The 25,270-nt window shown below is 46.3% G+C and overlaps 1 protein-coding gene across 3 annotated transcripts in view; it reads right to left on the minus strand.

Annotated features, from left to right (window-relative positions):
- LOC122532395 (semaphorin-2A) overlaps window positions 1–25,270 on the minus strand; it is a 592,180-nt gene that overhangs the window by 260,924 nt on the left and 305,986 nt on the right. The window contains exon 1 of one of the 3 annotated variants that reach the window (XM_043661146.1): window positions 13,300–14,850. The exons of the other annotated variants lie outside the window; for them this stretch is intronic. Within the exon in view, the coding sequence (XP_043517081.1) occupies window positions 13,300–13,507 (208 nt within the window). The 5' untranslated portion in view covers window positions 13,508–14,850. Of the gene's footprint in view, window positions 1–13,299; window positions 14,851–25,270 lie in introns of those variants that run through there. 3 annotated transcript variants of the gene reach the window in all.

A 25,270-nucleotide genomic window follows, 5' to 3' on the forward strand; every position in this document is an offset into this window, starting at 1 on the left:
GTAAACGCGCGAAACACCAAATGAGACACAAAGCACCCATAGAAACCAGACCCGTAAGAAAAAAATACTTATCAAAGACAGAACGCGCAATCGTTCCTCTTCTTTCTACAGCGTCAAAATCATTTCTACAGGTCAAAAATCATTTCCAAATAAATCCGTAATTTTTTTATTACACACTTCTTTTCAATTCTTTCACCCTCTGGCTTGAAAGAAATAGTTTTCGAAACATAATGGAAAAATCATGCTTGAACTTGAATTTAATTCAAAATAAATAAAATTAGTGTTTTCTTTTGACGTTTTGTTAAAAAAAGTAGGTGGGAAGAAACTTTTGGCCCAAAAAATATCTCTGTACTTAGCTCTGTACTCTAGCTCGACGATCTGGATTCAAAAAAAGAAAAAAAGGAAATTTGAATTTGAAATTTTATATTCCTGAGAATTTTCCGATCGTTACAATGTGAACGAACGTTAGCATCGACGAAAGAACGGGCATTTCCAGCCATGGGAAAGGAATTTCAATAATGGATTCCAAGAAACAAATATAACGATCAGCAACGATAGGCTAGGTGCGGAAGGGTGGAAAGAATGATGATACATACATAGGAAAGGACGTACCTGGAACCGGGGTTGCGGAATAATTAACCTACCAAAGCGGACCTTCGTGCTTAAGGAACGAGTTAGCCTTTCAACGACTTCATTCTTCCATGCACTACGAAGCAACAATAAACTCGAAAGTCGTCAAGTTTTATCGAGGCGCAATTACGGCGGAATAAAACGGAATTATATCCCTTTCGCCGCGGCAATGTACAGAGTTATTAAATTAATAAACGACAGAAAAACAAATGTCAAGCGACGGTCGTTGATATTTTTATTTCCTCCGTGTGTAGCCGCGAGTGATTCTCTTAATTTTTAGTAATTCCGACAAATTGGAGTTCATTCAAACGCTGTTGAATCTCGTTCGAACGCGGACAAAGCGAGGCAATAACTTGTGATCTCTAAATTCATTAACGCGTTAGTTTATCATTGTTACTATCGTTACTGTCGTTACTTTCTTTTTCAACATGCTTTCAATTTCCTTCGGCAGTACACAGAAGTATCACAAAATACAGCGATTCATCTTTTTCGGTTACGATGGACTCGAATTTCAATCAAATTCCATTAACCTTTCCAAGGTGCCTTCACACCGCGTTCGCTCTCTCTAATGCAATATTAATCTCGCCTTTCACCTCGCCATCGAAACTGGTAATTCCATCTTCAACTATCACCTGTCTAACGATCGCGAAATCGTTCCCCGTCGGACGGAGAATAATTAACGAAAACTCAAACAAAACGAAGGAATAACAAGCGGCACGGTTAATCGAATCGCGTTGGCGATTATGCGTCAGTGAACTTTCGCAACGGCCACGAGGGAGCGACGATACAAGCGATCGGTGATTCCTCGTTTTCTATTGTAATTGCAAGTGGTAGTCGTGCGATTATTTACGACTGGTTAATCTCTTCCGCTGGAATAACGTGCCACGCACGTCGAGAATTTTTCGTCCCAAATTGCAACATTTTCTCAGTTTTAAGTATATTTAAATGTAACCCAAAACAAATGATACGTTTATTATTTCTTAATAATTTCAATCCAGTGATATCATACCGACGAGTTCAAAAGAAAAGGAAAGCGACGAATTATTGTGTACGATTCGGTCACTCGTTATGGTCCGCAATCAGTTGTTAGCGCAAGTGGTTAACCTCTTGCGCTGGAATAACGTGCCACGCACGTCGTGAATTTTTTGCCCCAAATTGCAACATTTTCTCAGTTTTAATTATATTGAAGTGTAACCCAGGCAAAACAAATAATAAATTTGTTTCAATAATTTCTCTACAGCGATACCATACCGACGAGTTCAAAAGAAAAGGAAAGCGACGAATTATTGTGTACAATTCGGTCACTCGTTATGGTCCGCGAACCAGTTGCCAACGCAAGGGATTAATAGGTGCATGCTGTTCGACGATGCGATCGACGATTCGAAACGGGGGTTGGAGGACTTGTGTCTGCGAGCGTCTCTCGAGTGGCTGCTAAGTGTACGCGATACCTGACCCTTTTCTCTTTCTCTCTCTCCCTCTCTCCCTCTCTTACGGATCTCGCGGTAATTGCGCGCGAATTCCGCGACGTCGTCGTCGCGTCGGCTGCTTTTTATTGCCGGTCGTTAGTGTAATTAGGTCCCGGCGAGCGGGTTCGTGAGCCGCCGCGGCCGCACACTCGCCAGTAATCACGGACAGACGTATACAGGAAACGGAAGCACCGTCGCCGCTGCGACAGCCGAGGACTGGCGCGTGTGTACGTACGTGCATACGTACGCGATGTGTATAAGCGACGCGGCTGTCCTTCGTTACGTAAAGTTAATTTATACTATACGCGGCCCCGCCATCGCGTTCCAACTGCGTGAGCTTGAAATTTTTCCGATAAGGAATTCCGTCGGCCTCCAGACGGTCTCTTTTAATTGCCTTCTTGAGAGAGGTCGCGTCGTCTCGGCAGCGACGCGTCGTCAGAATTCTCAAAATTACCAGCGGACGGTGGTGATTTTCACGGATAAAATCTCTTTTAAGAAGATTCTCTCGACGCTAATCCTGACGTATATCGGAAATAGGCCAGAGATCGATTTGTTCTTCTGTATTTTTTTCGACGTTGACAATTTTAGGAAAATACTAGATCAAGAACTCAAAAGTACCTGCGTAGGTAAAGATAGTCGCGAGCCTGTTTCAATATGATCGAAAACACCTTCAACGTTTTAGAAACATCTGGAATGGTTCGTACAAAACGTTAGAATCTCTCAGAATTTCATCAAGTGATCAATAAAGTGAATCTCGGAATCTCAAAATTTCAGTGTGCAATTGACCATCAAGATTTCAAAAGTTTTCAATAAAGCGAGCCCCCTCGTAAAATCTCCGTCGTTAAAGTAGTCCCGACAATAAAATGAAACATATCATAACGCGATTGGACAAGACTATAAAGTCCATTGCTATAAACTAAAATTATCATTTCCGAACGCCCAACAAGTCAAACTCGAGCAATCAATGATCAAATAATCAAACTCAATAGATACAGCCACGAGTACGTGACACGACTATTGCTAATAAAATCACAGTAGTCTAGCAAAAGGAAAAGTCGCTTCATACTTCTTTTCCTGTGTAAAAAAAAAAAAAAAATCCTACGTACGTACGCTTCAACATCTCGATCAAAATCATGCTCAAAAGACTCGTATCCCGTATTCTCGAAAATAGGAAATCCGAAGCGACGATCATAGCGCTGAAATTTCTACGAGGCCGAGCCGAGGGTGGATGAATGTGTCGATGGGATCGATCCGGAAATACCGTGGCGGTACGAGAGTAGAATGGCGGGCGAAAGGGTGAGAGAACGCCGGTATCGCGGAGCTGTTGATAGCGGTTGTAACAATTTATTCAGTCGAGCGCCGCGCGCCACGAAGGGAGCGCGCCTGATCCCTCGCGAAGAGGCCTTCGCCTCTTCGTTCCAATATCTCCGCTCGAGATAAAGCAAGATTCAATTTTACCTTTCTCTTGTATTAACGCCGCGCGAGCAAGGGCGACGGTAGAAGATCTAAGATCCCTGCCGCCGAGCGATATCGACTATCGAACGTGGAGGTGCGAGGCGAACGCCTCGGGAGATAATTTCGAATACGTGAAAAGATTTTAAGAAGCTCGGAGAATCCGATGACAGCCGCGTGGTGATTGACTCGAATACTCGAGGGTATTTCGGCCTTAATGGTATCCATGATTTGAATGCCAGGGTTAACGTGACGATAAGATGAAATTGAATGTCTTTCTTGATTGTGTGATATTTCCTCAATATACGCTCGTTGTTCTCAGCTCGTGATGGAATATACGGTACAGAGAGTGTTAATAATCGTTTAAAATTGCATGGAAGTAGAAATTGATCTGGAAATTTACATTTCAATTGATTCTCAAGATTCACGTTTCAGAGAGAAAACGATTTATCTTGGTAAAATTTGACTTCTGCTCGCTTTCATTTCTACGTGGCTCTCGTGTTGCTAACTCAATTAACGTTCGTTTACACAATTGCGAAATGCATAATAAACCAAATTCTCTTCCGTGTGTACAAATTTTGCTTCTAAACACATTAAGTGCCGTTCGATACAGTACAAGCAAAACGCAAGATAACAGTACGATTACATCCAGCATCCCAAGTCAGAAAATTTTGTAAAAATTGTTACGAAGAAAGTACAACACTGCTGGGATGAAATATTAGTAGAAACGTGGCTGAGAAAGTTACGACATTCTATGATGAGTGCAAAAGAAAGCCACATCTTTCGCCTAGACAAAACCCATTAAAATTATTATGTTGTATACTGTTTAATAAATATCAATAAAAGCAACATTCATCTACTGTTCCTTCCTGCGATTTTAAAATTTTTTAATTTTTAATATACCTGTACTAAATTTGTTTCGTCGATCATCGGAAATAGACATGGCACTTAACGTGTTAATGTTCCCCTCTAATTACACAATTCACCGCTCGATCGGTTGCGATTAATCGTCTTAAGAATCGCGCGCGTTCGAGCTGCCTCGCGAGTCGCATTTCTATTAAACGCAAGATTGAATCTACGAGCGCAGTTCGTCGGGCTTCCGGTTCCGGGGGAGAAACTTTCGATTGAATGAGAACGATATCGTCGCCGAGACTCCCCCAGCGGAGAAGAATCTCGTTAAACTGGCCGCGCGAAGGAAGAAGTTGCCGGTTAGAGCGCGTTCGAACGGTAAGGCGCGCGAGAATCTAATACCGGCTAGTTTACAACGCGACGCGGCCAACGACCACCATAAACCGAAGACTTAAGGCGAGAGATTTTAACGGGAGAGAAAATAACGCGCGGCGAACGTTATTATTTCAGCGATGTCGCGGAGGAACTTGGCCGTTCTCCTTCGTTTCAAACCAGGCGCGTGCGTTCGCCTCTCTTCGGGGAGAAACTTGCAATGTTGTTGGGAATTCGTCCCAAGGTAGGTGAAAGTAGGATAAAACCAGGTACCATAGTTTTTCTAAAATAAGAATTTCGACATGTAACCGAACTGTGACATGATAACATTACTCGACAAGTTTCAGAAACAATCGACATCGTGTTCCGTGCAGATAGAGTTAAAAATTTCGGCTTGAAGAATTTCAGTGATTTTTGTGATTGTCTTTTCACATTCAGGAATCCATTTAGATAAGTAATATTTACATTCTACAATTCTCATAGAATATTTTGATTCTTTTTTCACCGATCTATCTCATACTGAAGTATTAAAGTAATTCATTTGAATTTCATCTATCTCATACAAATATTAAAGTAATTCATTTGAAGTAAAATCGGATTTTTGTAAACCTGCAGAAAATTTTATTATCCCCGTGAATCGAACAATTTTTTTCCAAAAAGTTTGTTTATTTTCTTATTGTGCAAGGTCCAATTAAGAAATTTAGCGTGAATTCTTTTTTCTACTATCCAAGTTTTTGTTACGAAACTAAATACATTAGGTATCCGGTTTTACCCTACTTTCCCCTACTTTGGTCAGAGACCAAAGTACAAATCGGAAAGTATAACATAAGTATAACAAAAGAGATTCACAGCATTTTTACATTAATGAACGTTTCGCTCTGTTCAAGTGAAAATTCTGTAAAAATTGTACAGTGTAATTTTTTAATTATATTCAACGTGACAACGTTAACCCGATTTCGCCGCGTGAAAACGCAAGCAGGAAAAATGCTTCGCCTTATTTCAACATCGTTAATATTATAATAACCGCTGGTTAAATAAAATACCAAATTTTGGAGGGACGAACGAATGTTCGAACAATTGCTCGACACCGTTTCGTAAAAATTTACGTTTTTTCGGCGGAGCGAGGAAAGAAGAAAAGAAAGAAACGAAAAGAAGGGAGAAAGGATCTCTCGTTGTTGCGCATTATCGAGGAAACTTGCAGTACGAAAGCGCGTTGAATTTCTGAATTTCTCGCGTACGAAGAATCCATCCCGGACGCGAGCGCGATTATTCGATGCTCGTTCGATTTAAATAATGATTTCAGCATTCAGGAAACTCGCTGAGAAACGTAACCAAAAAACTGACCGTGTTTCCGAGCGTTCTCGTTCATCGAGCGAGGTCCGCGTGCGAACATTGGTTTCCCGAACAATCGAAATAACGTTTCATTATTTCGCGAATTGACCGAGACCGACTCCACACCCCTCCCGCCCCTCCCATTCTCTATTTCTCTTTTACCGAGCGCTTCATTCGTGAAATAATAAACAGATGTGATTTGCATCCGCGAAAATCGTGTCGACGAGAACCGAACGAACATACGGCCATTAGGAGCGCCTATTTTCCACTAGCCCATCGAATCAAAGCCCCCTGAATTGTTTTCGGAGTGATTCCCTTTGAAAAAAAGGGTTCATTCTCTCTCTCTCTTTTTTCCTTTCACGTTAGCCATCTCCTTCTTTGATCGGCCAATGCCGGAGAGGCAAAAATTTCATTAAAATTCCAGTGGACCGTGGTGCGTCGGGGTGGTGGTGGCTCGATGCGCGTTTTCTCTTTCTCTAAAAGCGAACAGGGTCGGTGGCAACGGGGTTACCGGCAATCCGATGCCGATCCCTTTCTTCTTCCCTTCTCCACACTTTTCCTGTACGCTCATTACGCGAGCACCTTAACCAGCTCAACGCGATAACGCGCGTTTCGCCTAAACATCCGAAGCGCCGCGCGCCGCATTATATCCTCATTATCCTTTTTATCGTCGGTCGGAATACCAGTGCTCTCTCTCTCTCTCTCTCTCTCTCTCTCTCGGTCTCATCTCGCGAAATCGTTTTCCCTCTCGTTGGGCTCTACTCGGGCACTTTCGCACGTTTACACGCTGGCGACAAAGTGTTTTCCAGCGGGATAAAGAGAAAAGAGAAAAAGAGAGAGAGAGAGAGAGAGAGAGAAAGAGGGGAACAGAAAGGAAAAGGAAGGCACTCGAGAGGGTGAACTGTAATCCTGTCGTTGGAATATCCGACAAGACAGGCACGATGTTGCCTTCCTCTTTCGTTGTTCTCGACGTCGACGTCGTCGGGCTTTCGCTATTCTAACCTTTTTTCTTCGCGTTCCGTGCACCGAACACGGGGCTAAGCTTACATCGCGGCCGGATCTCGCTTAAAGTAAAGAAAAGAGGCGAGCTAATGCAGATAAAGCTGCTTTTTCCCTTATTCTGGACATATCGTACTACAAGCTGTCGTTGGATTCCCACTGTCGTCCCCGTTGGATTTTCCGTGCGCGTACGCGCACCCGCTGCCAAAGTGTCGCTTTTAACATCGACGCGGCAACTTTTTCACCAACAGAGAAAAAGAGGGGGGGGGATGAGCTTCTTCCGTGTGTTAATTAAAACTCGCACCGTGTTCTTCGGTCTGGTTGAATGTTAATTAGGGGAAATTATTTTTTAATTGCTACCCCCGGCACGAATTAGGAGGATCGCTCCGAGCGAGGACCCCGCGGTTAATTTATCCCAATGGTTTTCGAAGCCACCGCCGCGTGAACGATTTGTTTTTCAGCTACCGCCGCGCGAGAGCGCGTTTGAAATCCCCGCGATGATTTCAACTGATAATTATACACCGTGCGTGCCGTGTTTCCCATCCCTTGTACGGTTCTCTTTCGAATAAATTCAATTTGCGAATCTTCGCAAGGGAGGCACTTGCAGCTTGCTGCATCGACGAGAGAAGAAAGGGAGAACGCGAGAATTCACCGTCGACGGTGAAATCAAGACACGACGATAAATCCGAAACTTTCATCGACTCGATAATCTCGACAGGCTGGCGTCGCTACCTATCGGAACAAGCACGCGATCTTCCTCCACGATCTATGAACTCCAAGACGGGAAATAAACGCCGTTTCGTCGCGTTTTCTCGGCTCTCCTTCCCTTCCAGCTCGCCTTTGCCAACTCTTACCGCTAGCTTTTTCTACCGCGTTTCCGTTTCACCGCGGACTTTTCGAGAACTTCGGCAAGAGGGAACTGGCAACTCGCGGCTGACGGAAAAACGCACGACGCCGGGCGTCGAGACGTGGCACGCGACTAATACGCGAAAGAACCGAGTCGATCTACCAACTCACCCTCTCTTCGCTTCTTTTTACCGCCTCGTCCTGTCGAACGAAAATCTTCCTTCTCATCAGGCACAGGCACTGAACATCGGGATGGGCAAGAAAAGTTGGCTAATGATTTCTCGGATGAATACGTGGCGGTCGAGTGCCGGGTAACTCTTTCAACGGGGATATCTCGAAGGAGATGGATCGCGAGAGGCTTTCAAAGGGGATAATTCGACGATGGGCGGATGGGGCAAGCCGCGTCAAAAAGCTTTCGAGGATCCACGGACCAACTTCCGGAGCACGGCTGGCAAAGTCAATGTCTCTCGGCATTCACGGGCGGGGAGAGTCGTGGTCTCGACCACAGGAATGCGCGGCTTGAAATACCGCATGGCGGATGAGTCTCTGCTATCATCCTTCATTAGCCAGTCGGTCTTCGCTGCGAACGTTCGAGAGGGTTGCTCGGACGAAACCCCGATGAGACAGACGATGAGAGAGAGAGAGAGAGAGAGAGAGAGAGAGGAAAGGACAGTGAATGTGCTAGCTTTTAATCTTGGAAATCTTTAGGACGTTTGGCGACGACCAAAGGGAAACTCTCTCTCGTCGAGGCTGTGTCAGTCGGTTCTACTCATTTCCAGACTCCTCGATCCTTCACCCTTCGATAATTCTGTCTCTCTTTCTCTCTCTCTCTCTCTCTCTCTCTCTCTTTGCCTGGCTACTTACGCAAACATCATTCGTAGATTTCTAGGCAGAGCAAAGAAAGTATCCCCGCGAGCTCCTCGAGTTTACGGTCGAATTAAGGATTTACGCGGGGTAATTCAGCAGTCGAGGCAAATCTTGCACGAGAGCAGATAGAAGGGGAACGAAAATAGAGAGAGAGAGAGAGAGAGAGAGGAGAGAAAGAGGGAGAGGGCTCTCTTGTGCCAGGACCAATTATCGATGTCGGGGTCAGTTTTTCGTTTATAAAATTTCGGGACCCTTTCTGAGAAAGTTCACGACACGGTTCGTTAAATGGAACGTTTATGAAAATTTTCGTTCGTCTACGGTCTACAAAGTTCGAGGCGGCTCAAGGAGTCGCCGTTCGATCGGCAATCGAATTATTTTCCAAAATTATCGCCAGTTTCCCTTTATCAGAGATGATGATTAACCGCGAAACTTTCTTTTTGTAAATTCGGTCCTCGAGTAACAGTTACTCGCAAGTTCTGTGACTACAAGAATCACGTGTTGTCACTAGTTAGGAAAGATGTTGATTTTCTCGAAACCTCTTCTCCTGAAATGTTATTCAGTCGAAATACGAACAAAATTTTCGAAAAATACACGGAACACACTGTCTAACTTATTTTTATAATTACAACGTACGCAAATTGGTTCCAGTCGATGAATTCACGAATTCAAAGACGAGTCAACAGTCGAAGGGGAAGAGAAACCACGTGTCTCCAAAGTTTGGACGCGATTTGCGTAAATTTTATTACGTCTTACGTGTGAACGGGACACGTTCTAGGTGAAATGTGCGTACAAATTAGATCAATGGGTCAGCTTGAGAAGCTCGTCGAAATTAATATCCGTTCAGTTAGTTGCCGGGGAGAGACTCGATACCGAGAGGTATCTACGATTCATGATCGTATCGCGGCGTACAGTGACAGCCGCAAGTACGGATTAAATTAACGTACTGTTTGGTAGCTGGATAACAGAACCGTGACCTGCGGTTTTGCAATACGTTCCAATTTTTGCTCGATTAAAAAGCAGACGTGTTCTGCATGTAGCGACGCGCAATTCCGTTGTTTGAATCACTCGCGGAAAGGATAATCGTGAAAAACCACGTTACCGAGAAAATAACTCTGTCCACTCCCTCTCATAAATTTGTTATTATGCGCTAACAGAAATTTTCGATACGCGTGTTACCCGACAAAAGATTTTTTCGCGCAATTTAATCGCGCGTCACATTTTCAAATAAAATACGTCGGAAGTTTCCTTTGGAGGTTTCCATGCTCTAAGACACGCACGCCATGAAACGTTTCGGAGCAGATAAAGCTACGAGGCGCGTTATCAATATCGATTTCTCCGCGAAAATCGGCACGTAGCGCTCGCTTATCTTCGATCTCGCGTTACAATAACTCGCGTGCAATACTCGCTTCCATGGTATTTACGTATCTTCGATTACGCTGCTTAGCAGCACGCGTGACGTGTAACGTCATACCCCGAACGCAGGTCCGTTCGTTCGAGAGCCGTGGGGAGAAATCGGAGAATTCAGCATCATGATTGCGAGAAACCCGACGTCCAATTTCTCCGTGCAACCGATAATGAAACAAGCTCACCGCGCGAGAAACAACCGTCTGCGATACAACTCGGGCAACGGTGGGAATCAACAACGAGACGGGGCAAGGGGGAGGGAATTTTCGTTTCGCCGCTGGCCAAGCTGGCTGCGAAACTCGCGCAAGAGAAAGTGGGAAGGGGACAAGAAACGAGCAACTCGACGAGAGGTGCCGAGCCTCGGTGTTCCCTACGGCCTCGGCATCAGCAATTTCGCGTGGAACGAGACGAAAAAGTGGCGCGCAAATTCGCATAACAAGGCGGACAACCGCGCAATTAAAATTACGTTCGCGCGACCAAAGAAAGCGAAACGCCCGACCAACAAAAAACCAAACGAGAATTTCGTGTCTCGTCCCCTACCACCCCCTCACCCCCCCCCCCCCCCGCCGGCGGCGGCTTCTGGGGTCGCGCGGCGGCGTCGTGCGTGTTGAAAAATTTCTTGCGGAAAGAGCTCTCCCGTCCTTGCTGTTCACCGCGCGAGAACGCGTAACACACGCCATCGGTGGACCGCCTCTCTCTCGCGTGTACCACCATCACCCTCGGCCCGCTACCTTTTTCCCCAACACCCCGTCGAAACACGTACGCACACTTCCTCCAAACCACACATTTTCCAAACACGACTGCGTGCATATACACGGCGAAGTGCCGTACATACACACGATGAAAAGAGAGGGGCCCTGGACTCGGTGGCTCTCGACTGGCAGAGAGGAAGCCAAGCAACCAGCCAGCCAGTCAGCCAGCCAGCCAGCCAGCAGCCGGCTGCCCGACCAACCAACCAACCAACCATTCCACATTCCATTCGACGGTTCTCTCTCCCCCGGCACATAATGAAGTCAGTCCCGGCGTTCTAAGCCCCGGTAATATCGTGTGGCAGGGCCCTCCCCGAGATAATATTGGTGATGTATGCTAACGGGCTTTTCGGTACCGGGCTACGTCGTTTTTACGTCCCTTTCGTACCGGCGTGTCCTCCTAAATGATTTACCGCGAAAAAGAGAAGGCGCGCGAGGTTCGGTCACTATCTCTGCTCGTCCACCTCGCCACACCACCGCCTGCCCCCTTCCGGCTAAAGAAAAAAACCTCGCTCTTTTAATCCCACCTCCGCGCCCTCCACGGTGTCCATGTATACCGGTGGCGAAAACTGATCCTGTTTTTTTTTTTTTTTTTTTTTTTTTTTCACGCGGCCATTGAAAATTCCAGCGAGAGTAAACCACCGGCTCGGAGACTTCGTTAACCTTCGTCCACCACCGACAGTGTCTGCGGGGGTGGTCTTTTGCAGGCAAGGGTCGCAGCCGGACGACGCGAAATGTTTGAAAGTTGGCGATTTATACGGGTTGCAGACCACATTGTTCCCTCGAGCGCAAGGGTCGGCCGGTATTTAGAGCGGCCGACAGAAGTGAAACTCATAATATTAATTAATGAAAGGGTATTTACGCGGCATTAACGACACATTGTTCCGCGAGATTTCGCGACGTCGAGCACTCGACTCGCCAGCCAGCGGCTGCAACGGAACCGTTATTGCCCGGCATAATTAACGAAAAGTTATTAACATTTTGAATCGACCCTGCGAGAGCTATCGTAACACGAACGCGAACGTTAACGCCCGGGCATCTCGGCCAAGTTTCCCTCGGCCGGAAAGTTCCCGATATTTTAATTCCAAGAGAGGAGACAAACGCCTTCGGAGAGGAACTCGGCGATAGTCGGTGAAAATGTTCGCCGGTGGGACACCGTATAGAGAAACGTCCGGTGGATTTAAGGGAAGATTGACAAACTGTGTGTACCCTACTGATGAATTCTGAACGCGAGTCGGTAAACAGAGATGCTCGAACGGAAAGTTTAAGCCCGTTGAAAAAGCCCCGGGATTTTTCCAAGTTGCGGACGTACAAGTATCACGTTTCGTACGGCGGTAAATGGCCGGGCCCGATTTTTATTATACTACGGGTGTTTCTCAAATTCAATTTCTCCGTGTTTGCAACGCTCCGTTTTACGAACCTACTTACGTACGCTTCACGGCAGTTTAATGCGATTTTGCACGTTCTACGGAATCATAGGAAATCACGTACCAACCACCGTCTACAAAGAAGTTTCTCCGTCACGTAGCGAGAAATTCGTTAAGACAAAGATTCGAAAATTTGGAAAGCCAGTTGCTGGCCCGAAGATTTTTTAAACCGATAGAAAGATCTTGTCGGTTTTAACCTGCGCGAGATGGTTGTCTAACCTCGAATTATGTGTTTCACGTACGTTCGCGAGTACTCCGAAAAAACTTCCACGCTCCCTTGAATTAAACTTGCTCGATTGGTACTTTACAACTCGAAGGAGTGAAATTTAATTGAGTTGGACTTTTAAAGACTTTTAAATACATGCGAAAATACTTTGGTTTTAACTACACTTATATCGGACTGTTGCGTATTAAATTCTGCTTCGAAATAGCGTGAAGAAAAGGAAATGCATATATACCTGGATGGTTCGTACGCGCAGAAAATTGATATTTATTCGTATACATACATTTCAAATTTTACCTCGACAAGATTTACTATGCATTACTCTAGCAACTCCATGTGGACGACATACTATGTACATGTTTAGAACTCCGCATTTGAATACTTTCTCTTTTACGTAAATCTTTTCCTCTAAATAGGAAACACGTTCGGAATTACCTACAAAAACCTCGAAACGTACTATCAACGTACTATCTACGTACTATCAACAAAACTCTCTACATACACACATTATATTCATTCGACTTATCGGTCGAGCCACGAGATACGATTCGTTCATGTAAATATAGCGTCGTTTCCCAAATGTACGTCCTTCCGCAATCAGTGTCAACAGAGGAATTCCACGAAAAAGAATATTTTCCTATTCTACGAAAAAGATAGTGGAACGTATCGTGGTGTATTCTAACCTTTATGGTGCCTAAGATGAGATCGTCCGCAGCAAGGTTGCTCGAAGTACGCGTGGCCGGGATGCGCACCGGCGGGCCTGCTCGCATGGCTCGATCCCAGGAACAGTCCTAAGACAGCTGCGAGAACAGCTGCTCTCACCAGCAGCGACATGGCATCCGGTAATCTTCGTCGTTGCATCCTCGGGCACGATCCACGGAATGGACACATGCAGACTCAGCTGGACACTTGAGGCGCGAATTTCAAACGGGTAGCGTGCGCGCAACGACGCTAATCGACCAATAGCATTACGCCACGGAGCGTGGACACGCGTGTTGAGATCGATGGGAAATTGCGCTTGCAGGTCGAGAGAGAACGAGGAGAGAGGTCACTGACAGGTGAAAATAGCGTTGAATTCGACCTGGCCTTGGTTAACAGCGCGCAACACTCGTGGCGTGGTTGTTGCCCTTTGCCGTTGGCAACGCGCTGACGGACGTTCACCGATGCCACAAGGCTCGTTTTCACTGTCCGTCTCGCTCACCGCCGATAGCGTCGTCTCTCTTTCTCTTTCTCTCTCTCTCTCTCTCTCTCTCTCTCTCTTTCTCTCACACGCACGCCAGGTATACACGGTCGACGAGGTACAAACTCGACCGTGTGCTGCGCTTCCTTCTCTCCCTTCCACTTCGGGCCGATTCGTTCGCCGCTTCTCGTCCACCGGCTTCACCCAGGGCTCGCTTCGAGGACAAAGGAATTCTTCCTGCGCCTCTCTTTTTTCCTGCTCCAAGAACGACGCGCCAGTACTACCTCGTGTCTTCGCAGTATTCTCGGCCGCAGGTAGAGGGCCTTGAAATAGGGTCGTTCGACAGGCACCGGATACAGGGCTAACAACGTCGACAAATGCAATCGCCTGTGATCCTTCACTTTCCCTCTTTTATTTCTCCTCTTCGATCTGTCCTCTTCTCTTCTAACATCTGCACTCGCGTCTCGTGGCACATGCGAACGCGACCGTGGCCACGCAGAGTAACTACAAAGAGAGTAACATTCGCAAAGGTCGCGCGACGAGGGAACGGAAACAACTCTCGGAAAGCGTCGTTTTCAAGGCTCGATATCCGTGACGAACGTTTCTCGTTAAACATTCAACAATCCCTCCTATCGACGCAAGGCTCTATATCACTGACGTCCGTGGTACACTTTCGTTCGCGCCATATTACGTCACTGTCAACGCGATGCACAACGCCGCGCGCGATCGTTGAACCGACACACGGTAAAAGCGTACGCGCGCACGGAGAAACAACCGAGGAAATCGTGGGCAACTAAATATAAAGAGCGCGTCGCGCGACGTCACATCTGTTGCTCGGGCCACGACCTAGTCGCCAGATTTTCGTCCCGAAAACGTACGAGCCAGCCTTTCCCTAATCCCGTGGCATCAGGATTGTCAAACGTTCGGACGATTGTCACAACATGGTTCCGTCTCTATCGGCGAGTCGAGAGAGAACACGCGTCCCACGACGCTTTCTCACGGCGAAACGGAGCGCTACGAGCAACACGGACTGCATAAACCTCCCTCTATGGAGGCCGCGGCACGACTGTACCCTCGTATGCGAGTTGCCGCGTTCACAGGCGCTCGGCCGCGCTCGGCAAACTTCGACTCCCCTCGGCCAACGCTGCTCGTGCTCCGCTGTACTATATGATCCACGCTCTACGTAGTTCCTTCCAATCGGAGTCACTCGTCGTCTACCAGTTTGAACGAATGTCCGAAGAAGCGTTACCCCTGATATTTCTCTTAACCCTCGCCCCGCGGGGCGCTTTTTATAGCTCGTATGAAAAATTTTCGACTACGTGGGGCCAATACGGGCACACGAACAGACGAAACTGCTATTCGGAGTTGTGGACGCTCTCTCTGAGGAGCACTACTCTTGCTGCGAACGTTTGAATTATGAAGTATTCCCGACTTACCGTGAAACCCTGTTATCTACTGTGTGTTGCGGATTTTTCCGTATCATGAGTCCTTGATACCCTTTATCCGACTCCTTCTTCTTCCTCTTCTCTTTCCAGGCAGGTAATTTGTTTCGAACCGCATGGCCGCATTCCCACTCGTGGTTAATACACGGTGTGTAAAGACGATTGCCATATATCGTTTTATGACGTATTATAATATGACGCAAGTACGAGTTATAATACGAGTTATTTTCGTTTCGACAACGTTCAACTACGCGGAACTTTTTCGATATATTAATACAAATTTAGTTCTGGTTAAGTGACAAGTCTGTATCTCAAAATTTATCGTACAAACTGTCTACCTGCGATAAGAAAACACTCCTACGCACGCTTAAATGGAAACTTCGGCAGCGAGAAGTTTCGCAAGAATAATTAGAGTTCGCTTAATTATTGACGGCATTACAATTAACTGTCTAAAATACACGTTGCCGTGTGTGTGTTTCTAGATAAAATAGTTTCGGAAGTTAAATAAAATACAAGTAACTTTAAGAGTCAGCGCGCAGTGAACTAACGAACTGGAGAATGTTCCTTCAAATCGGACATTTTCGTTGCACTGTCACGGAACATAATTTTTAATTGTCCAAATACATCAATAATTATATTGATAATAAAAATATCAATAACAAATGGTGTTTAACCTATTAAAAATTTCATAAAGTAATTTCTCACTTCGATTCGATCGAATCGTTTTTCTCTTCGATTCACAGTTGCGCACACATACGCACAGTGTATGTAGGTAGGACGTAGACGCGTTCGAGTACGCAGCACTCGAGTTTAACGAAATCAATGTATCGAAACACGTCGTAACGTATTCCCTGGAGGGTCGAAGGCGAAATTCAAAGCCCCTGAAAAAGCGCGGTACGCCGTCAACGGCGTGATCATCGATGGTATAGCCCGGAGGTGAGGCATAGACCGGGCGAGCGCGCGCGTGTTCATCCGTCACGGTACACGAGGAGAGTAGCGGATTCTATGAATAAGTCGATATGCTAATGCAAAAACCCTCGAAGTTAGCTGAGCCAAGGCTGAGCTGACGGGCAAAGAAAGTTGCAAGGTATATCCGGCCCGTTTCGTTACCTACAAAGTGTTCCTCGGCCAAGCGCGAAAGAAGAGACAATTTTGTATCATCCGGCGGCTGCGGTGCCGCCATTACCACCACGCTTGATACAGGCCACTCCCTTTGTTGTTTCCCCCAGAAAAAGGAGAGAAGCGGGTCCTAGTAAGACGTAAGGGAAGTCGTAAGAATTTTAGAACAAAGGAAGAGAGCCGAGTCCTTACAGAAACCTGGCTTTTCTTAACTCTATCTCTCTCTCTCTCTCTCTCTCTCTCGCGTTCTCCTTTCGCCCTGTCTCCCAGCTACGAACGAGGAACTAGTCGGTTGCACCGCGGCCAACAAATCTACCAGCCGCTATCCCATTTCATTGAAATAGTTTAGAATTGCATGAGCCGCCCCTGCTCCTTTTCCTTTGTCGTTTCTTACCGAGTCAACGAATCCCCTTCTCTCGCGTCGCTTCTAAGCGCGAACGTTCAACCTTTCTCCCGTTTCTCGAAAGAAGATCGTTGGAAGAACCGTAAATTGTTCGTATATACGTGACTTGTACCGCGGTTAGCATCTGGAATATAAATTGTCAGCGTACGACACGAACAGACATTCGGATCTCGGCTGGCTCGCGAGCCGCCGAGTGATCCCTGTGAAGGAGCTCTGTCGAAAACGCTTAGACCAATTTATTCCCCCAGATTGAAACTTTTAAACTACAATCGTAATTTTCGAGATATCCGTATCTTGGTGAAACGTAATCGAAACGCTTGGCAAAGCGTTCTTTAATTTCTGCCGAAAACACTTGGACCAATTTATTCCCCCAGATCGAAAACTCTGAACTATAATCCTAATTTTTATTTTAGAAAAAACTTACGAAGTCGAGATTACTTTGCGAGATGCCCGTATCTTGAAACGGTGAAACGTAATCGAACGTTGGTAAAGTGGCGTTTGAGTATAAAGAGGGGATTGCAACGATTCTCGTCCGAGAACGCGTATATAATACGCCCTGTCATGTTTACATGAGTGACACATCCGAGAGGAATGGCATTCTAACTTGAAAACTTCTGAGGAACGGTTGGGCCTGAATAAGAAAGAAGGTATTATGTCGGCTGTTTCGCGGCATTCATTGCCGGACAGCGTTTCGTGACGTGGCTGATGGGGGAGGCTCCGTGAATTTCCAAGCGCCTGGTTAAATTTCGCCAAGTTCCCATAGAAGTTCTGACTTATGGAACGACGAAGGCCTGAATGGACCTCCGTGCAACGCAGAAACACGCGATTCGGGGGAAGGAGGAGCTGATAAGTTTCGTCGAAGTTAAGTTGCCGTTTAATGTTTCGTGTTTGATTTATAGTGTGAAATCCAGCTAACGGGATATCTCGTCCTCCATGGCCAAGAACGAACATTTCACGCTCCGTACTGTAGAAATATTTTTAGAAATTAAACGTACATTTTGAGAGAATCGACACAAATTTCTAAGTGATTGAACAAAAACAAAAATGATGTCTCGACGTTGACTTAAGAATCGTAAATACGCTTCTAATAGATTTAAAAAGAAAAAAAGAAAAATCTTTAATTCCATGCGAGAGAGCGGATTAAAGCATCAAGTATCGGAAAGAACATTGAAAAGTTAGCCGCGTATTCGTACAATGGTGTTCGAATGAAACGATCTCGTCCCCCGTTCGAGTCGGTATATTTTCATTGGAAATATTTTTACTTTATTTCCATATTCCCGCTTGTTCCCGCTTTACGATTCTTTGACAGCCGCGGGGCCATAAAATCCGAGTGGTATTAAACGATTTCTCGAGCACGGTGACGGTAGATCAATCGGAAGGAGGGAGAACGATCGCATATCCTTCGGATGCGATCGTTGGACACAGCCGAATCCTTCGCTTAGTTCCGCTTCGACAAGAGCGAATGGCTGGTTTGTCGTAAAACGGGCGGGCGTGCGATGAGAAGGCTTTCGCGAGATATTAAATATTCAAGAACGTCAAATCGAGTCCACATTATCCTCTTATTCCGCGAGAAGGTACTCTCGCGTCTTTGAAGCTGCCACGCCTCGTTGCTCTCGAGGAGGCGAATCGACGGATCCCTTTTTAGTACGTACGAATCGAAAAATATTTGTCACCGGCGAAGATCAACAAAATCTAGCGAGTAAAGAGACATAGGAAGAGGAAAATATAAAGAGCAAGAGAGAGGCAGAGGGCAAGGAGAATTTCCTTCCGCGTTCCGTCGCGCGACTGTCAAGGTAGAAATTTTTCGACTTTTCCGCTTGTTTTAAAATGCGTTTTCACGCTTTCTCCCCCTCTCCTTCCTCCCCTAACCTAAACAGTGGAACGTCCCCTCGTGACGCCCTAATTTTGCCGTTTGCCACGTCTTCACCGGTGCGATATTTCTCCCGGTGTAATATTTTTCGATGAAAATAAAAATGATTTAGCGGAGACGTGAGTTACGAATCTCTTGGCCTAATTGAACAAACAGCACGTTCATCAAACAAGAGAGAGGGCCCCAGCGAAAGAGAGGGGAGCGAGAGGAAAAAAGAAGCAAAGATGGAGGAAGAGCGAGATGTCGACTTAAAAAATTCAACAATTACGTCGACCCAATTTCCACCTCTTTTAATCGTTGGACGTTGTTACGCGTCACAGGGATGAAATATTAACCACGTTCTCGCGCCGCTCTTTCAACGGCTAAGAAACGCAATTCACGGAGATCATTAGATCGTCATTACGAGCTCTAATTGCGATAAACTAACCGTCCCAATTGCTTCTCAACATCGATCCACGGGCTCGAAAGGCAACAGTTCCCATCCAGCCCGGCGCACGCGAGCATGCGAGTGGCAAGTTAATTGCGCCCGACTCTTGCCATTTTATTATTCCGAGTTATCCTCTTTTTAGCCGTGGAAATAATCGAAACTCGCTACACGTACGCCGCCAGCACGACGACGAGCGAAACTTTCTTTCTTCTCGCGATATCATCAGGCTCTTCTCCTTTCCTTCGGCTGGAAACATCGGCCAGGCACCAGCCCACTAAATTATACCCAATATCCACGCGGCGTAACCCTCACTTATTCCCGCCGGTTGAACGCACGGTGCACAAAACATCGAGATCTCATCATCTCGCTCTCGCGAGGCCGAGACGGAGAAGCCACGAGTCGATTCCTCGCCACTGGCTCCGGATAATGTCTTACTTAGAGCCACGCGAGCCTCGCGCCGCTGTTCTTTTATTCTACGAAATCCACTTAGTTCCGCGTTTCGTTGCCGCGCCGACGTGAATCAAATTAGAAACATCAAAGCGAGAAACGCAATTTCCAAAAGGTACACCGAGAGGATGATCTCATTTAATTTCTCACCCTCCGAACTCGAGACACAACGGCTACAAACAGAATGATATTTCACCCTCGCGGGGCCGTGCCTCTTTCTTTCTCTCGATCGTATCGAACGGAAGATGAATCGAAGGGAGAAAATAGGAATAGTTGCCTATTTTAGTGTAATAATCACGGAAAGATTCTGGCTACATGAGCATAACGTTGACCTGATTCTTAAACGAGTCCCAGAGACGCTCGGTGTCCTTTCAAATAATTGTAAACAATTTTGAACGACTCGGACGCGTACTTGTCAGTACGAGACTTTTCTCGATTGAACTGCGTTTAAACCATTCATCGCCTTTCTTGACAGGAAGCCTGCCATTAATAGCTCGCAGAATTTCCGGCGCGCAAGTTATTTGATGTGAAGAGAGCGAGATCTCGCGGAACGGGCCGATGAAAAAGGAGGTAAGAATTCTAAAAGAAAAAAAAAGTGTTGCGAGACATTCATTTGATTCACGTCACCCCGGAGTAAAATCGCGTGGCGTCCCGTGGCGCTGTTAAATTTAAATAAACGTAGAATGGATTCGGGGCGCTGTTGCCGCGTCATTCAAAGAAAAAACGTCCGGAGCAATTGCCAGGTATAATTGACTTTATCCGGAGGAAAAATACGGTCTCGCCGGTTGAATAATCGCCCCGCTGTTGCCTCGCCATTGGAGCACCGTATTAAAAAGAAAAAAGAAAAAAAAAAAAAGAAAAAAACCCGGCAAATAATCAGTCGAAGGGACGGATCGATCGGCGCGTGAGAAGAAAATTACTTTCCGATATACAGAGGAACGCGGAGTTCGGGCCCCTGGTACCGCTAAACGAATCACGATCAAAGGGAACCAGTCAATAGAGGAGCGCGAAATTGTGCCAAGGTTCGCAGTCGGTCGGCGAGGCTGCGAGCAGATCGTCATTCAATAACGACAAAAGGATCCGGGTATCCTCCTCAGAGTGCTCTCACTGGAATCGTATCGCATTGCGGCCTAATCCGGGGGACGACTTTGATAGTTAAGACGCCTTCGGTCGTTGCAGCCAGAGATTCGAGCGCCGAGTCTTCAAGTACCTAGACGTTAGGCACGAGGTACGAGGTACGAGTATACCACGAACGTACACGGGGATGGTTCTCTCTGTTAGGTTGGAGAGGCCCGAAGACGGACCAGGATGGAACCGCTGGAAAACCGTCTAGGGGCAAGAGGAACGGAGTGGTCTGTACAGGGTGTAATCATCAAAGTGACCCACACCCCGTTAAACGGCTCACGCCTCGATCACAGACAAGCAAGCCCGAGCGGTAGCCGCCGAGTGATACCAAGGCTGCCGGCCTAGGGTGTCACGGTGGATTTAATTAATGCAATTTAGCATCCATCCATCATCTCTCGCGTTTTTGCGTTAACGAGGGCCGCCAGCCAGCCAGCGTCGCCGCTGTCGCCGGTTGCGTTAGCCGCTGCCGGGCGCTGCGCTACGAGTACCACTAGGAGGGCACTTTGATGACAAGCAAGCCTCTCGATTATATCGACACCTGGACCACCCCGGTGCCACCTTCTCTCTCTCTCTCTCTCTCTCTCTCTCTCTCTCTCTCTCTCTCTCGCGTCTTTCTCTGCTTCCATCCACCCTCTGTGTCTACCAACCTCTTTGTCTTCCTCTTGCCTAGCGAAACCGGGGCTTTACGGTCACCCGCCCGTGTTAAACTCTCTCTCCGTCATAGAAGGCGTACGTTAACCTAGTCCCTTTCCAACTCTGTGTGCTCGTGCGCGTACACGCGCTCACGGTTCGTGCTCGTACAGAGGGGGCGACAGCTGCCGATACATCCTCCTCGTATCGACGCGATAGACGTCCACGGATAATAACAAAAATATTAAACGTTGGAAGAAGGACCTTTTCTTTCTGGAAAAGGGAGGAATCCTCGCGCAGGAGGCGCGTCCACGATCGTGGTCAGGGGCGACTCGCCGCTCACAGCGCATCGAGCAAGGTGGATCCGAGTCTAAAAGAGATGGATCACGCGCCAACCCTTCGATAAAATGAACCTCGTAGAACGACGATGCGATTTTTCTTTTTTTTTTTTTTTTTTTCTTTTTAACGTTGTACCCAGCCTCTCTCGGACCTTGTTGTCGCCTCTCGGCCGGCGGTTTCATAAAGAGCCGAGAGGGGCGAGAAGCCAGTTTGCGAAAGTTTGCGCGGTGAATTTAACCATCCGCACTCCCTCTTGGGCGCGAAATCTGATTTATGAACGACTTTATTGGAAAGCGTAATCGATGACGGCGACGAGCTTACGTTTAACACGGATTTTTACAGTTTCGTAAAAGTGGAGCGTATCGATTCGCCGAGAAATTGATAGCGGTTGCCGCGGACAGCTGTTTCTCAAAAAATTGGAAAAAAAAAAAGGTAGAAAACGTAGCCAGAACACTTGATATATTTCATTTTATCGATGAAATCGACGAGCCGCCGCTCTCCTTTGAAATCACGAAAGAATTATACGAAGCTGTGAAATTCCAATCGAAGTTCGAACGAAACGTTGATACACCGTTTGATCGTCACAAGGACGTTAGACGCCGCCTCGTGAGAGGAAAAAACTGACTGCGGCAACTGAGAAGTCGATCTAAAAAAACAACTGGTCCGAGCGCACGAAACAAACGTGTACTTTCTCTTTCTCGATCGGAATGCCAGCGGGCAGCGCGAAGCATCGCGGAGCATCGTTCGAACCGGATGATCGTGGTCGTTTTGTAACCACGTCAAGGTGGAATCCTGCACGGCGGTGAGATCGATCACGACGAAACTGGGGCGTGTAAAGCGCGCGGATGGAGCCGGCCGATCCAGTGGCTGTTTGTTCTTTACAGAATCGGACGAGTGGAATGGAAGTCGTAACGGCGTAATCGCGAGAGGCGGGGCTCTCTCGTCGAGCAGAATCGTTCTCGATAAGGCGAACGAGAGGGAATCTTCTTCTTTTTCTTCTTGCTCCTCTTCTTCTTCTTCTTCTTCTTCTTCTTCTTCTTCGTCGTCGTCGTCGTCTTCTTCTTCTCTTCTCTCCGGCAAACCTTCGAAATGACCGCGATCTCGAGTAACCACGTGCAATGGAAGAGGCAAGGAAAGAGGAGAGTACTTTCGAGCTCGTGAACAGGATTACCGGACGAGCTGTGGTTACTGTGCTCCGAAATAACGTCGGCGAGGGATAGGTATCCGTTAATGTCGTACGTTTCAACCGCAGAAACGCGAAACTTCGCCGCTGCTCGATTTTTCAGACGATAAAGACCGTGCTATTTCGTTCGAGGCCAACGTCCGATTACTCCCGTCGCGTTCTTTTCCGCTCGGTGGCCAACATCGATCCGGCGGCTAATGAAATTTGGATTTCTCTCCATTCGTTTGTTCCGATCGCTTCCCTGGGAACTTTCTGCCTGTAACCTCGTAGTCTCGTCGTGGTTCCACGCCTCGCGAACCAGCGAGCGTTTTCACGATTAAGCGTCACGACGGAGGAAACAAAATTTTCGGCTGATATTTTCGTCGGTATTTATTCTGCATATTTTTCTCACGTGCATCGAGCATTTTAAATGGGAATTTCTATTTCTATTCTCTTGATGGACACGTACTTAAACCAGCAAACGCGATAAGAAACGGTCCTTTCCTCTGATTATCAATATTTAAGTAGCACAACTACAAAAGTCAAATTAAACTCGTCTGATTCTGACGTAAATCTTGACGGTTACATTAATTTTAGAGATCCAGTTCCAAGCTGCATCATGGTCCTTCTAATGGACCGGATCAGTCGCGATGACTCATAGTGACAGTTCTGATATTTCTTTCGTGCATATTAGTATTGGAGCGAAATTGAACGACATACAAATTAAACCAGGGACAAGGATGAAAATATCAAAATTTCAAGTTGCAAATTTATGATTAAGGTATCGGCACGGTGCAACTCAACTGCACCTCTGATTCACGCTGTCACATGATTACTACTACTAAAATTATCTTCCTTCCTTTTCAACAAGATACCACCTGTCAATTAAACAAGATCTAACTATAATTCTCATCAACGAGAAGACGACTAGATTTACGATGGATCGGGTCAGCGCGCGATCCCTCCCACCCTCCTTCACGATTTTTATTCGACGCGATAACGATCGCGTCGATACGCCCGCGAGGCAGGGAACGACACCTCGTCATTTTTCATAAGGATCGACCAGGTCGATAATCGCGTCAACGGCCCGTGTTAAGCGAACGTTTAGCGCACAGCTTTAGTGTACATTTTTCACGGCGATATGCTCACCGCGGGGGCTAACGATCGCGTTCAATGAATGCGGCTTAATTGGTGGGCGAGGCCTCGCTAATTATATAGCTGATTGTCGATGCGCCCATCGGCGGGCCACCGCCATCTGCATTACCAGTGATTACAGTGATGTCCATTCGAAACGATCGAGCCGTTCGCCGCCGCGTATTTCTCTGCCCTCGATCGCCGGAGCAATCCGGCCTGATTATACATTCCGTTTCAGGGGGATTCGGCCAGTAGTGCATTTTTCACGAGCAGTTAACCGAAGTAATTAGTCACCGGGACGGCAAGCAACCGGAATAAACGCCCTATCCTAAAAAAAAAAAGGAAAAAAAAGTAGAAAAAAAAAAAAACGTTTTACGCCGACGGGACGGATCGATGCGTGGTCACCGAGATAACCGAAATCCCCTCTCCCGATCCTCGAGACGTCAATTACCAGGGCCGAACGAGAAAACGAAAAATCTTGTCACCTAACGAAGAAAAGACCCGCTTTTATTGTTTGAAATATATATATTAAGACCCATGATTTTAAAACCCACTTTTTTTCTCTCTGTCTCTATATACAGAGAAAAAAACAGGGTTTTAAAGAGAGAAAAGAGATCGATAGAAAAATTGGGGGAAGAAATTAATTCTGTTTCCCCAGCTGAAGCATGGATAGACAGATATTTTTAAGGAGAGAGATATTGCGCAGGTGAAACAAACTTACAATGTCTGAATATTTAACGGTTTTTGATTGAACTATATATAAGTAACGAGAGGAAATGAAAGTCGATATTTCGTTCAACTGCGCCACGTCTCCGACTGACATGAAATGGCAATTGATTTATTTAGACCTCGGTCTAAAAAAGAAAGAGAGAGGAAAAAGAAGAAACTTTCGGTAGATATAAATTTGTTATTGAAATCCAGCGAGTCTGGCGAACGATCCGTTTGTTCTAATGCAGGAACATTAATTCCCAGTCGCACTGTCGCGACCACACGCACACACACAAACGCACACATACACACACATACGTACACACGCCTGTAACAATTGCTTTTAATTGCATCGACCGTCCGGTTAATTGTCTAGACAACGGAGCTTGATTGAAGGCGCTACGGTAACGCGAACAGAGACGGTAATGATTCTCAAACTTTCCTTCAAGCTCTCCACGCCCGCGGTAACATTGTTAAGGACATCGATACTGAATAATTTATAACGAAATGCGAATGGAGAAAAAAGAGGCCTCTCTTCGTTTCAATTAATTCTCTCTCGAATTTGAAAAGAAATTTTCACGAAAGAGAAAAAAAAAAGGAAGGAACGGTACGAACAAGTGGCGCGAAAATAATGATTTCTTTCTTTCTTTTTTTTTTTTTTTTTTTTT

The sequence above is a fragment of the Frieseomelitta varia genome, unplaced genomic scaffold, assembly GCF_011392965.1.
Source record: "Frieseomelitta varia isolate USP_RPSP 00005682 unplaced genomic scaffold, Fvar_1.2 scaffold_140, whole genome shotgun sequence".
Classification (NCBI taxonomy): domain Eukaryota; kingdom Metazoa; phylum Arthropoda; class Insecta; order Hymenoptera; family Apidae; genus Frieseomelitta; species Frieseomelitta varia.